General features: G+C 48.0%; 1 protein-coding gene across 3 annotated transcripts in view; it reads right to left on the bottom strand.

The window, feature by feature from the left end:
• The window catches only part of ASS1 (argininosuccinate synthase 1), an 80,827-nt gene extending 64,583 nt beyond the window's left edge, over nt 1-16,244 (bottom strand). Inside the window, exons 1-4 of one of the 3 annotated variants that reach the window (XM_033137637.1) lie at nt 16,137-16,244; nt 12,946-13,058; nt 11,928-11,996; nt 10,586-10,774 (exon numbers count right to left, since the gene is read on the bottom strand). In XM_033137637.1, the coding sequence (XP_032993528.1) occupies nt 10,586-10,774; nt 11,928-11,996; nt 12,946-13,053 (366 nt within the window). In that variant the 5' untranslated portion in view covers nt 13,054-13,058; nt 16,137-16,244. Of the gene's footprint in view, nt 1-10,585; nt 10,775-11,927; nt 11,997-12,945; nt 13,090-16,136 lie in introns of all 3 variants that reach the window. The other 2 variants (XM_033137636.1, XM_033137638.1) reach the window with 2 other exon arrangements.
• Nucleotides 16,245-17,031: the final 787 nt, after the last annotated feature.

Here is a 17,031-nt window from a genome sequence, read left to right on the forward strand (position 1 = left end):
CTCAGTGAGCGTGTAATCCCTCGCCCATCTGCTTACCATTATTGCAAAAGGCAAATACTGGCACAAAGCCATCCCAAAGATGGATCGTTCCACTCAGTTATCAACCAGCAGGGCTGGGGTCTGGTCTGTTTGATGTCACCAGGTGCACATACATCTCACAATTTCCGAAAGCAAAAAGTGTGTCAGATTCCAGTGGGGAGGGGGATCTCTTCTTTGGTCAAAGTTTCTAGTCCCGATGGGACACTTGAAAGAGCTTCTGGTCAACATGGTTCAGAATTAAGGGCTGATTTAAATAGGAACACGGGGAGCTGGCTTCTCCTGAGTCAATCCATGGGATCCCTCTAGCTCAGGGCTGTCTACCCTGTCTGGCAGCTGCTCTCCAGGGTTTTCAGGCAGGGAGTCTTTACCCAGCCCTGCCTGGAGATGCCCATGGGGATTGAACCTGCAACTTTCTGCCTGCAGAGCAGGTAGCCTACAACTGAGCTAAGCCCTTTCCCCTAAAAGTTAAGATTCCAGTCCTCCTAGTTCTGAATAAAGGATGGGAAATATACAGGGACTCAGGAAGCTGTCAAACCATTGTACCACCAGTATTGTCTACTCCAATGACCAGCAGTAGCTCCTCAGGGTTTTAGGGCAGGGAACTTTTCAGCCCTACCAGGACGTGCTGGGGATTGAACGTCTGCATGCAAAAGCAGGTGACCTCCCAGCCTTCCCTTCAAGGAGAGCTAGTGTGGAATAGTGGTTAGAGTGCTGGACTAGGACCTGAGAGACCAGGGTTCAAATTGCTGCCTGGCCGTGAAGCTCACCAGGTGACCTTGGGTTGCCACTCACTCTCAGCCTAACCTGCCTCACAGGGTTGTTGTGGGGATTAAATAAAGAGTGTGAGGACCATGTACACGACCTTGAGCAACTTTGAGGAAAAGGTGGGATTCCAAAACAAAACAAAACCCAGTCCCTTTACACGGTTTCAAGGTGAGGAGATAACTCAGAAGGTCCATAGTCTGGAGCAGTGCTTCCCAAACTTAGCAACACCTGCATACCACTTTTGAGAGTTTATAGCCTTACCATCGCACCCCTTCTTGGGTGGAGACAATTGGGGGGTTAGTTGGGGGGGGGCATGTGAGCTACCACTGTCTCTCAGCCTAGACTGCCTCACAGCGTTGTGAAGATGCAAGTGGGGAGCAGAACAACCATGTGCCCCGTCTTTGAAGAAAAAAGGTAAAGGGACCCCTGGCCATTAGGTCCAGTTGCAGACGACTCTGGGGTTGTGGCGCTCATCTCGCTTTACTGGCCGAGGGAGCCAGCATACAGCTTCTGGGTCACGTGGCCAGCATGACTAAGCTGCTTCTGGCGAACCAGAGCAGCGCACGGAAACGCCATTTACCTTCCCACCAGAATGCTACCTATTTATCTACTTGTACTTTGATGTGCTTTCGAACTGCTAGGTTGGCAGGAGCTGGGACCGAACAACGGGAGCTCACCCCATCACGAGGATTCGAACCACTGACCTTCTGATTGACACACCCTAGGCTCTGTGGTTTAACCCACAGTGCCACCCACGTCCTCTTTGAAGAAAGGCGGGGTATAAATGTAATCGCAAGTAATAAACAATGCCCATGGAAATTAGGTGGAGATGTTCTTGAGAAGAGGGCTGGAAAGAGAATACACACAGCTAAACTTGTCCCTGACTGCAGGAGCCTCCAGGGACTATTACAAAACACTCTGGAGGAAACATCAATTAGAACACTCATTTCCCTTGCAGGCCCCAAACAGCCCCATCTGCTGCCCAGCTGCAAGGTCCTGCAGATGGCGCACGGTGCATTAAAGAAGTTGGCAATGCAACCAGAGGATGGACTGCTTTGGAGAGGGGGAATCAGGTTACTGGTTCTCCTGGCCTCCCTAACCATTTCCCCTACGAGAGAATGGTTGCAGCATTTGGGACATTTCTGTTTAGAGGAAAGACAATTAAGATATGACACAACAGACATTTATTAAATTATGCATGGCACAGAGAAGGTGTATAGAGACAGGTTTCTCTCCCTTTCTCATAACAGGATTTCCCAAACTTGGGCCTCCAGCTGTTTTTGGACTACAGCTCCCATCATCCCTAGCTAGCAGGAGCAGTGGTCAGGGATGATGGGAATCGTACTCCAAAAAACAGCTAGAGGCCCAAGTTTGGGAAACCCTGCTCTAGAACTTGAGTTCCAGTTGCAGGTGGGTAGCCGTGTTGGTCTGCCATAGTCAAAACAAAATCGAAAATTCTTTCTAGTAGCACCTTAGAGACCAACTGAGTTTGTTCCTGGTATGAGCTTTCGTGTGCATGCACACTTCTTCAGAAGTGTGCATGCACACGAAAGCTCATACCAGGAACAAACTCAGTTGGTCTCTAAGGTGCTACTAGAAAGAATTTTCGATTTTGTTTTGACTAGAACTTGAGGCAACCCACTGGAACTGAACGTTGGAAGCTTCAGGACAGATGGAATAAAGTCTTTATGCAGCGCACAGTTAAACCATGGAACTCGCTTCCGCAGGAGGCAGTGATGGCCACCAGCTTGGAGGGGTTTAAAAGAGGATTGGGCAAATTCATGGAAAGGAAGGCTGTTCATGGCTGCAGTGGCGGAGTAAGGCTCCGCGGTACCCGGGGCGGCAAAGGAAACGCCCCGGGGGCGGGGCGTCGCGACATCACATTGTGACGTCATGACGCTCCGCCCCCAGGGCGTTTCCGGGAGTGCCGGCGCCGCTTCTGCAGCCCTCTTTTAAGCCGAAGAGCTCGCTTTTAAGCTCTCCGGCTCAAAAGGAGGCTGTGGAAGCGGCGATCCGATGACAGAGTGCGCCTGCGCGTGCAGGCGCACTCCGTCGTCGGGCCGTGCGCTGCCGCTCCCAGGGTGACGGAGGGAGCGGCAGCGCATGGGAATGGTGGGAGGGGCTGCCTCTTGTCACCCCCACGTGCCGCCGTTCGCTCCGTTGTCCCAGGAGCAGCAGCACCGCACACACCGTGCGCTGCTGCTCCCGGGGGGACGAAGCCAGCGGCAGCGCGTGGGGCTGACAAGCGCTGGCCCCTCCTACCACTCCCCACGCTGCCGGTCACCCCGGGAGCAGCAGCGCTGCACGGACGGGGTGCTCCCTCGGCCGTGCGCTGTTGCTCCTGGGGTGACGGAGGGAGCGGCAGCGCTTGGGAATGGCGGGAGGGGCTGCCGCTTGTCACCCCCATGCGCCGCCGCTCGCTCCGGTCGCCCCGGGAGCAACAGCGCACGGCCGAGGGAGCACCCCATCGGTGCAGCGCTGCTGCTCCCGGGGTGACCGGCGTTGCCTGGGGAGTGGCGGGAGGGGCGCCGCTTGTCACCCCCACCCGCCGCTTGTCGCCCCCACCCGCCGCTTCTCGCCCCTGTCGCCCGGGGGCGTACCGCCCCCACCGCACCCCCCTAGCGACGCCCCTGCATGGCTGCTAGCCACAATGGCTGTGCTCTGCCTTCCACAGCTGATGCTTTTGACCACCAGTTGCTGGAAACCACAGGAGGGGATAGTTGCCTTTGTGCTCAAATCCTGCCTGAAAACTTCCCATTGGGGCATCTGGTTGACCACTGTGAGAACAGGATGGCAGTCCATCTCCCCTGTAGGTCCAGGGAGATTTTATTTATTTATTTATTTATTTATTTATTTATTTATTTATTTATTTTGAGCTTACATTAGCCGTTGTTCTCCTTCATGGATCACTGCCTTGTCGTGGCAAAGGGGCTTGAATAACTCAGGGAAGCTATGAGCTATGCCATGCAGGGCCACCCAACATGGACAGGTCATAGTGGAGAGTTTTGACTAAACATGATCCACCTGGAGAAGGAACTGGCAAGCCATTCCAGTATCCCTGCCAAGAAAACTCCATGGACAAAGACAACAGGCATATAAAAGTTATGATGCTGGAAGATGAGCCCCTCAGGTCGGAAGGCATCCAACATGCTACTGAGGAAGAGCAGAGGACAAGTACAAGTAGATTCAGAGCTGATGAAGCGGCTGGGCCAAAGTCGAAAGGTCGCTAAGTTGCGGATATGCCTGGAAGCGAAAGGAAAGTCCAATGCTGTGAAGAAAAATATTGCATAGGAACCTGGAATGTAAGAGCCATGAACCTTGGTAAGCTGGATGTAGTAAAAATTGAGATGGCAAGAATAAACGTTGACATCCTGGGCATCAGTGAACTAAAATGGATGGGAATGGGCGAATTCAGTTCGGATGACCATCATATCTACTACTGTGGGCAAGAATCCCATAAAAGAAATGGAGTGGCCCTCTTAGTCAACAAAAGAGTGGCGAAAGCTGTACTGGGATGCAATCTCAAAAATGATAGAATGATCTCAATACAAATCCAAGGCAGACCTTTTAACATCACAGTAATCCAAGTTTTTGCACCAACTACTGGTGTGGAAGAAACTGAAATTGACCAATTCTATGAAGACTTACAACACCTTCTAGAAATGACACCAAAGAAGGATGTTCGTCTCATTATAGGGGATTGAAATGCTAAAGTAGGGAGTCAAGAGATAAAAGGAACAACTGGCAAGTTTGGCCTTGGAGTTCAAAACGAAACAGGGCAAAGGCTAATAGAGTTCTGTCAAGAGAACGAGCTGGTCATCACAAACATTCTTTTCCAACAACACAAGAAACAACACTACACATGGACATCACCAGATGGGCAGCATCGAAATCAGATTTATTACATTCTCTGCAGCCCAAGATGGAGAAGCTCTATACAGTCAGCAAAAACAAGACCTGGAGCTGACTGTGGCTCAGATCATCAGCTTCTTATAGCAAAATTCCAGCTTAAACTGAAGAAAGTAGGAAAAACCACTGGGCCGGTAAGATACAATATACAGTGGTGCACCGCTAGACGAAAATAATTCGTTCTGCGAATATTTTCGTCTAGTGGATTTAGATTTGGTGGACAGAGTGCCTGAAGAACTATGGATGGAGGCTCGTAACATTATACAGGAGGCAGCAACGAAAACCATCCCAATGAAAAGGAAATGCAAGAAAGCAAAGTGGCTGTCCAATGAGGCCTTACAAATAGCAGTGGAGAGAAGGCAAGCAAAATGCAAGGGAGATAGTGAAAGATACAGGAAATTGAATGCAGATTTCCAAAAAATAGCAAGAAGAGACAAGAAGGCCTTCTTAAACAAGCAATGAAAAGAAATAGAGGAAAACAGCAGAATAGGAAAAACCAGAAATCTGTTCAAGAAAATTGGAGATATGAAAGGAACATTTCGTACAAAGATTACCATAATAAAGGACAAAAGTGGAAAGGACCTAACAGAAGCAGAAGACATCAAGAAAAGGTGGCAAGAATACACAGAGGAATTATACCAGAAAGATATGGAGGTCTCGTACACCCCAGGTAGTGTGGTTGCTGACCTTGAGCCAGACATCCTGGAGAGTGAAGTCAAATGGGCCTTAGAAAGCACTGCTAATAAAACGTCCAGTGGAAGTGATGATATTTCAGCTGAACTATTTAAAATTTTAAAAGATGATGCTGTTAAGGTGCTACACTCAATATGCAAGCAAGTTTGGAAAACTCAGCAATGGCCAGAGGATTGGAGAAGATCAGTCTAGATCCCAATCCCAAAGAAGGGCAGTGCCAAAGAATGCTCCAACTACTGCACAATTGCACTCATTTCACATGCTAGCAATGTTATGCTTAAAATTTTACAAGGCAGGCTTAAGCAGTATGTGGACTGAGAACTCCCAGAAGTGCAAGCTGGATTTCGAAGGGGCAGAGGAACCAGAGACCAAATTGACTACACAAAAGCATTTGACTGTGTTGACCACAGCAAACTATGGCAAGTTCTTAAAGAAATGAGAGTGCCGGATCACCTAATCTGTCTCCTGAGAAATCTCTATTTGGGACAAGAAGCTACAGTTAGAACTGGATATGGTGGTGGGGTGTGGGGTGTTGGAAGGTGGTGGGTAGAGTGTGATGAAGATAAGGAAAGTATGATGGAGTGTTTGGTTTTTAAGATGTTGAAAAATGTATGTAGGTTGTGTATGTTTTGTCAGAAATATGTGTATGTATTATAATTTGAAACATTAAAATAAAGCATTTTTATTAAAAAAAAAAAGGAATAACTGATTGGTTCAAAATTGGGAAAGGCTATATATTGTCTCCCTGCTTATTTAACTTATATGCAGAATTCATCATGCAAAAGGCTGGACTGGATGAATCCCAAGCCGGAATTAAGATTGCCGGAAGAAATATCAACAACCTCAGATATGCTGATGACACAACCTTGATGGCAGAAAGTGAGGAGGAATTAAAGAACCTTTTAATGAGGGTGAAAGAGGAGAGTGCAAAATATGGTCTGAAGCTCAACATCAAAAAAACTAAGATCATGGCCACTGGTCCCATCACCTCCTGGCAAATAGAAGGGGAAGAAATGGAGACAGTGAGATATTTCTTGGGTTCCATGATCACTGCAGATGGTGACAGCAGTCACGAAATTAAAAGACCCCTGCTTCTTGGGAGGAAAGCAATGACAAACCTAGACAGCATCTTAAAAAGCAGAGACATCACCTTGCCGACAAAGGTCTGTATAGTTAAAGCTATGGTTTTCCCAGTAGTAATGTATGGAAGTGAGAGCTGGACCATAAAGAAGGCTGATCGCCGAAGAATTGATGCTTTTGAATTATGGTGCTGGAGGAGACTCTTGAGAGTCCCATGGACTGCAGGAAGATCAAACCTATCCATTCTTAAGGAAATCAGCCCTGAGTGCTCACTGGAAGGACTGATCCTGAAGCTGAGGCTCCAGTAATTTGACCACCTCATGAGAAGAGAAGACTCCCTAGAAAAGACCCTGATGTTGGGAAAGATGGAGGGCACAAGGAGAAGGGGACGACAGAGGATGAGATGGTTGGACAGTGTTCTCGAAGCGACTAGCATGAGTTTGGCCAAATTGCAGGAGGCAGTGAAAGATAGGTGTGCCTGGCGTGCTCTGGTCCATGGGGTCACGAAGAGTCGGACACGACTGAACAACTGAACAACAACAACAAGCTGTTGTTTATTTCATTCCTCTCAACACCCAAGCAGTGAAGTTAATGGACTGAAATCAAAGGGGAACAGAGACCAGAGCAGCCTTTAATGGCCACAGAAAGCTTCATCCCTGATCCAGGAACAATCCACAGGCACTTCTTGGAAGGATGCTGGGGGTCCATTGCACAGTCTCTCTCTGCCCCCTGCTGGATAGTTCCAGCCTTGTCAAGCCAGAGAAACTCTGAGTCAGCAACTTTAGAATGGGAAGGAAGTGTTTTTAAAAGCACGGTTTCATTGCACCCTCTCGTGGAAAGAAGCCCGCTATACACCTTTCTAGACCAACAACAGAAATAAAGAGCACTTATTATTTCCATATTGATTTCCAAATTATTGGAATTATATATATAAGTGAGACTGAGAATGAGCGCTGTAACTTCACTAGAGTGAGGTGTGAATGGGTGGCTTCTTATTTTAAACCCCCTGTTTTATAATTTTTTAATTTAGAATTATAAAACTGATATGGTAGAATCAAATAATTGTAGGGTCGAAAGAGACCTAAGGATCATTTAGTCCAGCCCCCTGCAAGGCAGGAACGACAGCTAGCCCGGGTTGCTGAGAGCCACAGGATGGGAGTTTGCTTTTTTGGTTGAATGTTTTGTAGTTGTGTTTCCCACACACATCCGGTCAGCCATAACAGAATGCTGAACTAAATGGACCCCCTTTGGCCTGACCCAGAAAGCTCTTAAGTTTTTATGTCCTGGGATTAAAGGATCATCTAGTTCAGGGGTCCCCAAACTAAGGCCCGGGGGCCAGATGTGGCCCAATCGCCTTCTAAATGTGGCCTGCAGATGGTATGGGAATCAGCGTGTTTTTACATGAGTAGAATGTGTCCTTTTATTTAAAATGCATCTCTGGGTTATTTGTGGGGCATAGGAATTCGTTCATTCCCCCCCCCCCAAAAAAATATAGTCCGCCGGTGGCCCCCCACAAGGTCTGAGGGACAGTCGACCAGCCCCCTGCTGAAAAAGTTTGCTGTCCCCTGATCTAGTCCACAAATAGAGAGACTGTGTGGTTCTCCAGAACTTGTTGGACTATAACATCTTGTTGGGCTACAATCCCTGATTGGGCACCAACTCCCATCAACCACCAATTAGCATGGCCAGGGATGATGGGAGTTGTAGTCCATTAACATCAAGAGGCCTCAGGTTCCCACTCCCTCTGCTCCCACCCGATTGTGGCATTCCCTTTCAGCTGAGTTGTGCACACCACTGCCACCATTCCAGCTTCATCGGAAGACACATTCATTTCTCTGGGCATTTGGAGAAACAGTAACTGGGGTTTGATGGGCCAGGATTTCTTGTCTGTAATACTGTGCAAACTGTTCCCTCTGAAGTTCTCCGCATTGCAGAGCAGGTGCCCCAGGAATCTTGGGGTTCCTCAAGCGGTTGCTTAGCATGCTTCCATGGTTAAATAGAGGAGTCAGCCAGCCAGCAACTTCAGGGCAACAGATGGACTCTCCCCTCTGCCGGAAAGCAGCTTAATTTTTAACCCAAAAAGAAAACAGGCTGTCCAGATTTGCAAAAGCATGGCATCCAGTCTTCTTGAACAACCCCAAAAGGCATAGTCCGAAAAGGCTACATTGTCTTCCCCCCACACCTACTCCAACTTGGGATGGGTTTCGTGAGAATTCCAGCTCTAGTTTTGTTTTTGAAACAAGCTTCTAGTTCTTATGTTTGTGCAGTGCCATTTTAAAAGGCTGTCTTTTGATTCAATAAGGCTGCATACACATTTAAAGCACTTCTAAAGCAAATTTCCCAGAAGCCCAAGAGCCCTGGGATCCATAGTTTATGCCTAACAGAGCTATAATTCCCAGTAACCTTAACAAATTACAGCTCACATGATTTGGGGGGTGTACTTTAAATGTCTGGTGTGTACACAGACTAAGGGTTGATTGGGTTGCTCTTCCATGAAACCCCAATCCTAAATTATGGGCTGTTTTTGGCAGAGCACCTGTTTGACATGTAGAAGTTCCCAGGTTCAGTCCCTGACATCTCTAGATAGGAGCTGGTAAAACTCTGGAAAGCCACTGCCAGTTAGTGTAGACAATGCTGAGCTAGATGCATCAGCAGTCTGGCTCAGTATAAGGCAGATTTATGTTCCTATTTAATTCAGTCCTTTATTCTATGAGGACTAGAATCTTTGGTCACATCTACATCATACCTTTAAAGCACCCTCAAGCCCTTTGAATAGGCATGGCTTCCCACAAATCCTGGGAACTGTAGTTAGTTTGGACTGCTGGGAACTGTAGCTCCATGAGGTGCTCTCCAAGCAACTCTCAGGCTAAGCAGTTGAGGCCACTGAAAGAGCAAATGGGGCACTGCCCCCAATCTCAGCCAATATGAACATAAGAAGAGCGTGCTGGATCAGGCCAAACACCCATGCATCCTGTTGTCACAGTGGCCAGCTTGATGCCTGCAACAAACCAGCAAGCAGGACCTCTGGGCAAGAGCCCTCAACTCTCCTATGTCTCCTAGAAACTGTTATTTGGACACATGGCTGCCTCCAGCTGTGGAGACAGAGCAGAGTCATCATGGTTAGTAACCACTGATAGCCCTCTCCTCCATAGATTTGCCCTATCCTCTTCTAAAACCATCCAAGTTAGTGGCCTTCACTGCTTCCTGCGGTTGTGAGTCCCATCTAACTATGCACTGCAGTGCTCTTGTTCAAGAAAAATATGAAGTTGTTGCAGTAAGATGCTGGGCGACTTAGGGCAGCCCTGAACAGATGGTGGTTTGACAACAGCCACATTCACCGCCCGTGGAGGTGCTAAAAACTAAGGTGAGCTGTCTCCCTAGCTGGTTTGGGGGGGTCACCCCTGGTTCTGGTGCAGGTCAAATAAATACACCCCTGCCTCCCTCGTTCTCTTAGATTCAGGTGGATGACTAGGGCAGCTCGGAAAGGCCCTTGCAGAAACACACATGTGTGCAACAGTAGAAGCCTGGCTGCAAAGCTTACAGCCTGCTGCCACTACACAGGATAATGATTGAAGAAAATGAAATGTGAATTGGCCCTGCCCCATAACTTGACCAGTCGCAGCTAGGAGCTAGGTGGAGTCGTAGATCTAAAAAAAATATGTGTGGACTGACACATGCCGGCCTGTTTCCGTTTTGACCTGAAATGTTCGTTTTGGGCTTCTCAGAAGTACGAACGGCAAGAAGGGTAGGGGGAACGCCCGCCCACAATGGCACTCGCCTGAGAGGTGCTGGAACTGCACTCCAGCACGCTCTGGCTGAATAAAAGCACTGATGCACTACATGAAGAAGTCCTTGCTTTTATCTGTCCTGAATCTTCCAGTCTGTGCTCAGCCAGCTCCCACCTGCCTGCAGCCAATCCAGGGAGTGGCACTGCCTGACAGCTTCCTTGTCTTCCTTAAGTCTGATTCCTTGTAGAACTCAGCAGAGGAAAGATGGGGACAGAACTGGAATCAGCTGGCTCTGGTGCCACCTACTGCTGGGCTTCCTGCCTTACATCCCACCAGTCTCAATGAGCACCAATGAGCAGTCAAATGCTTACCTTGCCTGTAGCTCCATGGGCAACATATTGGGCACCTTCTTTCTGCGCTATTTCCATCTGCTTACGGGCAATGCAGGGCCTGGCCAGTGAGGTGCCCAGGAGGTATCTGTCCTCGTAAATCGCGTTGGCTTGGACCGCCAGCCAGATGAATTCCTCCACAAACTCTCTGCTGATATCTTCAACGTAAACCTGAGGCCGATGGAGAGGAGGAGAGGGGATGGGATTTCCCCCAGTTATTTTATCAGAAGCTGGAGGGCGTCACATTTTGAACTCAGAACCCTGCCAAGGGGTGATGGGGGAAAGTAAAGCCTGCCCCAACAATTACATTCATCGCCTGACACCCTGATTCAGGTGCCCGCCCTCCCCGCATCAGAAAGTTGGCAATCCACACAACAGCTATAGAAATACAGTGTTAAAACTGTAATCCAAGGCTGTATTTTACAAAAGAATAAATTACAAAGACTGCCTAGTAAGTATATATCGGGAGTTAATGCATAACTAAGCTGTGCTCAGTGATCCCAAGTGCAAACTCTATGGTGCAGGGCCAGCCCAAGACATTCTGCTGCCTGAAAACCAAAAATTGGCATCCCATGCCCCCCCCCCACCATGCAACCTTTTGCTAGAGCAGGGTGAGGTCAGCTTGGGCTGACTTTGCCTGGCTTCAGCTTGGGCAACAGTTTTCCAGTGGTCCACTTCAATGGCACTAACTTGAATAAAATATTGGGGAGGGGGGCCCTGCCCAACACCCAACGGAAGGTCGACAAAAGGAGGGAGGGAGGGAGAGAGGCTGGAGCCAAGTGAGTGCAGCCCAGGGAGAGGCCCCCAGCCCAGTTTAGCCTCCCTCCCTCGCCCAGCACTTCCAAGGCCCAGGCAGTCAGGCACCAGGCATGGGAGGTGGCACTGCCCGGGCTGGGGCCAGCGCTGAGAAGCTCCTGTTGTCAGTGCTGGGGTTTTGTTTTGTTTTAGCTTGCCTGGCTGCTGTTCATCAAGCTGCAATTGGCATGGCCACCTATTGGCAGCCATGTGAACTGCAGCATGATGACAGTCTTAGATTTTATGTCTATAGGAAGATTTATACTTTGAGAGTATTTCTGTGCTGCCATTGTAGGCAAATTCCTCCCACGCCACAATTTCATATACATAGCTGTAGAGGCAGCTTTCCAAATAATCCCCAGAGCAATCCACTTGCAATGCTTCTGACCTGTTAATAATGCATGGATAACATTCTCTCCCATCAACCTGACAAACTAACCCTGCAAATTAGGCCAGTCTGACAGCTCTGTGGATTTGCAACCCATTTGATTGACTGTCAGCATGTGGGGGGTGGGGGCTTAGGAATCACCTTTTCGGCTCCCAAGGAAAGTGCTTTCTTTCTTGCCTTTTCAAAATCATCCTCTTGTCCAATGTTGGCCTGGAAGAGTAGATACCATGCCATATATTAATATTTGTTTTGGGGTAAAAGGGGTGGGGAGATGGAAGACACACATAGATCAGATTCTTTGTTGAACTGTGGCTAATCCAGAATTTCAGCCAGAACTGACCCAAGATTTAACCAAGTCTTACTGCAAAATAGAAGAAGAAGGGGGATACTGTGGAGTTGGAAAAGGTTCAGAAAAGAGCAACCAAAATGTTCCCCTGTGAGGAAGGGTTGCAATGTTTGGGACTTCTTTGCTTAGATAGAAGGGGGGGGGGACATTTTCCCCTCTCTCATAACACTAGAACTCATGGATCTCCAACAAAGCTGAATGTTGGAAGATTCAGGGCGCTTAAAAATATGTTCTTTTTGCAGTGCAAACTATGGAACTTGCTTCTACAGGAGGCATGGATGGCTGCCAACCTAGATGGCTTTAAAATAGGATTAGACAAATTCATGGAAGAGGATGAAGCAGGCCACAATATCAGTTGCTGGAAACCACAGGAGGGGAGAGTTGCTCTTATGCTCTGGTCCTGCTTGCTCAGCAGTGTAGCAACCCTCACTGGCACTTGGGGCAGACCAAAGTTGTTGAGCTTTTTAGGGCAGCCACCAGAATTCCATAGCTGCTGATTTCAGGGATGGGAAGTGGCTCTGCCCCCCCCCTGCAGAGTCCGAAATGCCCCACTACCACCATGCCACCCTCAAGCTGCCCTGCTGCCCAGAATCCCACCTCCAGGTGCATAGCATCCACCGTGCCGCACTACAAACCTCTGTGCTACCCTAAAGACCCCCCCCACACACACACACCTGGTGCGGACTGCCCCCCCCCTGGTTAGCTACAGTACGGTGCTTGCTGGTTTCCCACAGGCATCTGAGAGGCCCCGGTGAGAACAGGATGCTGAGTTCCTCTCCTGGATCCTGCTTGAACTCTACCATGTCAACTTACCAAGTAAGCGATGACCTTGTAGCCTTGTTCCTTCAGCCAGACCAGGATGCACGAGGTGTCCAACCCTCCGCTGTAGGCAAGGACCACGATGCCTTTGCTCTGAGACATTGTCTCTATCAGTAGAAACAGAAACGATTCCCCACACTGGGTACCAGACAGAGGTTGGGATAAAGATTCTCCAGTCCCCTGTCCCACCCCCCCACCCCAAACAACAACAGTGGTCTTTTCAGTGGTGGCTCTGGAGCTGCAGAATGCTCTCCCCAATGAGGTGCACTTTTCTCCAACATTATTAAATTTCAGGAGGAACTTGAAAGCCCCAGGGAATTCGGTGGCTGAGGAATACTCTTCTTGGCAACCAGAAGATTGGCCTTGGGCACAACCCTATTCCGTTGGAATTTTTATCCCAGGGATGGGAAACTCCTTTTTCCTGCCTAAGGGCCACATTCCTTTCTGTGCAACCTCCCAGGGGCCAGGGGCAAAAGTGGGTGGAGCAAGGAATGCAAATTTTACATTTGGATAGTAGACTAGTTTCCATAGATACACTCTCTCACATCCGTTTCTCTAGCCTCCATCCAGACAAGGAAGAGGCATGATTAGAGTTCAAGGACACATCCCATCCAGGGAAAGAGACTCAAGGAGGGGGGGCGGTGAGGAAAGAGGCATGGGGAGGTCTGCGTGTGGCAGAGGAGGAGGTGGTATAGCCTAGAGAAAGCCCCAAAGGCCATAAAGACTTGGAGGGCCACATACAGCTGTGAGGCTGTGAGGGTTCTCCACTCCAGAAATTAGACCATGAGTCCACCCCCGTTTTAGACACCCAGGTCGCACCTGCGCCATGCACTCTGATACCACTTTCCCCAAAACCACAGGCATGGCTTTCTCTCAAAGAATCCTGGGTACTATAGGTTGCCAAGAGTTGTTAAGAAATCCCCCCGAAATCCCCCCTCAAAGAGCTACATTTCCCAGGGTTCTTTGGGAAGAGGGATTGGTTGATAAAACTACTCTGGGAACTTCAGTCCTGTGAGGAGAATTGGGGTCTCCTAATGTCTCTCAGCACGCTTAACAAATTACACTTCCCAGGATGCTTCGGGAGAAGCTAAGGCTGTTCAAAGCAGTACGAGGATGCAACCTCTGTTCCAAAGGCCAGTTTGAACAATAAAGTTCTTAAAAGACATCTGAAAGAAAGCAGGGTGAAATCAGACTGCAGGCCGTTTGCAGCCCAAGAGCTGGAAGGTGGCCGGCTCTGCTTTTGAGACCCACGAGGCAGTTTCTACCACCATTTGTCCAATTAAAAGTTGTTGTTGTTTTTTATCCCTCAGTGGGCTTGGCACATTGTGTAGGTAGCCTCATTGGCACCATTAGGCCTGGCATCAGCATAAATGATTGAGAAGACCAAACAAAGACCTCCACAGTTCCTGCTTTGGACAACCAGCCTGGACTGCATTTTCAATTCCCTCTGTGTGCAGCCTGGGATTTATTTGGAGGAGGGGAAGAAGAACGAATGGGGGTACCAGTTGCAGATGGAACAAAAGAATAGCCACAATCCACAACTTTCCTGGGTTTGCTTTTTTGCCAAGTATGTGGGGGCTTCTGTACAAGCCAGCTCATGCAGCATGGTGTCAGGACCCGGGAGATTCAGGTTCAGTCATGAAACTCACTGAAATGCCCATGAGCCAGTCCCTATCTCACAGCCTAACCTACCTCTCAGGGTTGTTAGGAGGATAAAAGGTGGACATGTCCTGAAGAGTCAGTGTGGTGTAGGGGTGAATTATTTGTTTATTTCTAAAATATTTATATATCACTATTTCATATACAATAGTACGTAAAACCACACAATAAAAACCATTATTAAGAATTAGAATGAGAAATCAGCAAGCTATTGTGGAAAGATGTGTTTTCAATTCCTTGCATAAGTCTGACAGAACAGAAAAGTTTTCAGCGGGTGTTTAAAAGTTGGCACAGAAGACGCCCACTGAATGTCCAGAGGCAGGGAGTTCCACAGGACTGGGCCAATGAAACTTAAGGCTTGGCTCTTTGTTCTTGTCAAATGAGTCTCACCAGCTGGGGGAATAGCTAACAACGCTTCTGCAGAAGATCTCAACAGCTGAGCCGGGATATAAGGGTTCAAGTTGTTCCTTAAGTATACCCTAGCCTAGACCTAAATTGTTCAAGGCTTGGTAAATTAATACAAGGACTTTAAACCTGGTTCAGTAATAGATGGGCAGCCAGATTAACCTAGATTAGCCTACTTTGTTGGCACGGGCATAGCCAAGGGGGAGGGGGGCAGCTGCCCCCATAATCAATAAAAATCAATACAAATCTGAGGTTCTGCCCCCCACCCAAAACAAAAGCCTGACCCCCCTAACAAAAATCCTGGCTATGCCCATGTTTTTTGGGGTGTCATGAGCATAAAATAGGGAATAAAGAAACAAAATATTCCATTTCCAGAATCAAAGCTGGCTACAAGCAGATGATAGTTACTGTGAAAAGTATCTATCTCCCCACCCCACAATTTGCTGGATTTAAATGCAACCCATCCACCAGCTAGAACAGAAGGCAAATAACTGTAAGTTCATTACAAGAGGCTCCCTTTACTGAATATAGGGCAGAGCCGCTGGCGAATAACATTCATCAGAAGTTTTTCGTTCTACTTTCCCCTTAAAACTCAAGGAGCACCAAAAATGTTTGCTTTGGAGGTCTCTACAAACAGCCCTGCAAGGTTAATGCATTTTGTGGGCACTGGGGAAAACTTGAATCTGAGGCTTCCCAGGTCATTCCCCTTAGTGGCTATCATTCCTTACACCTTTATGATACGAAAGCTACAGCTGTCAAGTTTCTAGTTCCACCTATTGCATAATGCATAGCAGCCCAGCTGGCATTTATGTGTAGCTATCTGAGGCTAGGTTTAAATGAGGGACTGAAGATGCCCAGTCAATGGGGGTTCACAACGTTCCCAGCTGCCCTAGTGAAAAGCAAAAGCCCCAGAATTACTCTCACCACTTTCAAACAGGTTAAACATATACATGCAGTCCTATTCAGATTATTTTTCCACATTGCATTTATCCACTTTAAAACATAGCCTCAACTCTTCTTTCCTTATCTTCCTGGATCTTAATCTCCTCTTTAAAAGAACCCCACCCCCTTTGCAATTTATCTCCTTCACCTACTGTAAAATTTAGAAAACCCTCACTCACCCCACCACAGGGAATCTGCCACAGATGGAATAGTGCCACTCAGCACACAAAACTATGTGTGCCTCTCCTAGAGAGCCACCCCAGATTATAAATCACAGTCACTTGTTTGGGGTGGGAGGAGCCAGGAATGACTGAGGTGTGACTACTCTCAAAGGGACTGCTCTGCATACTGCAGACCTCCCTCTTCACTCATTCACAATTTCCTCTCTAAATTGGGTTATGGAGTGAGGAGGGTTTTAAAAAGGCAGCCTTCCCCAGGGATTGAAAGGCCCTAACAAAGACCTCCCATAGTTCCTAAGGAAACCAAGACGGTTGAGGGAGTTGGGTATGTTTAGACTGGAGAAGACAAGATTGAGAGGTGTGATATGAGAGCCATCTTCAAATATCTGAAAGCAAGTGTGTTTTCTGCTGCTACAGAGGGTAGGACCCAAACCAATGGATTCAAATGACAAAAAAGGAGGTTTCAACTAAACATTGGGAAGAACTGTCTGATGGCAAGAGCTGTTCCACAATGGAACAGTCTCCCTTGGAAGGCTCTGCTTCGTTGGAGGTTTTTAAACAGAGGTTGGGTAGCTACCTGTCAGGGATTTTTCAGGTGGGATTATTGCATTTCAGGGGGTTTGACAAATGGCCCCTTGGGTCCCTTCCAACTCTACAATTCTGTAATTCTGTACTTTGGACAACAAGGCTGACAGAAAGTATTATATAAGAACTGTAGTACTGCCAACTTGGGGGGGGGGCACTCTTCTGCCTTTAACAGGAGCCAGGCAGGTGAGCAATTAGCAAGTGATGCTCTTTCTGGGTTAGAGGGGGGGAAAGTGCTGAAGAAAACTTTATTTTCTGCATGTCTGGCTGTGGGTTTAAAGACACAGGAGCAGGGTCAGGAGCAGAATTT

The sequence above is a fragment of the Lacerta agilis genome, chromosome Z, assembly GCF_009819535.1.
Source record: "Lacerta agilis isolate rLacAgi1 chromosome Z, rLacAgi1.pri, whole genome shotgun sequence".
Taxonomy (NCBI): Eukaryota; Metazoa; Chordata; class Lepidosauria; order Squamata; family Lacertidae; genus Lacerta; species Lacerta agilis.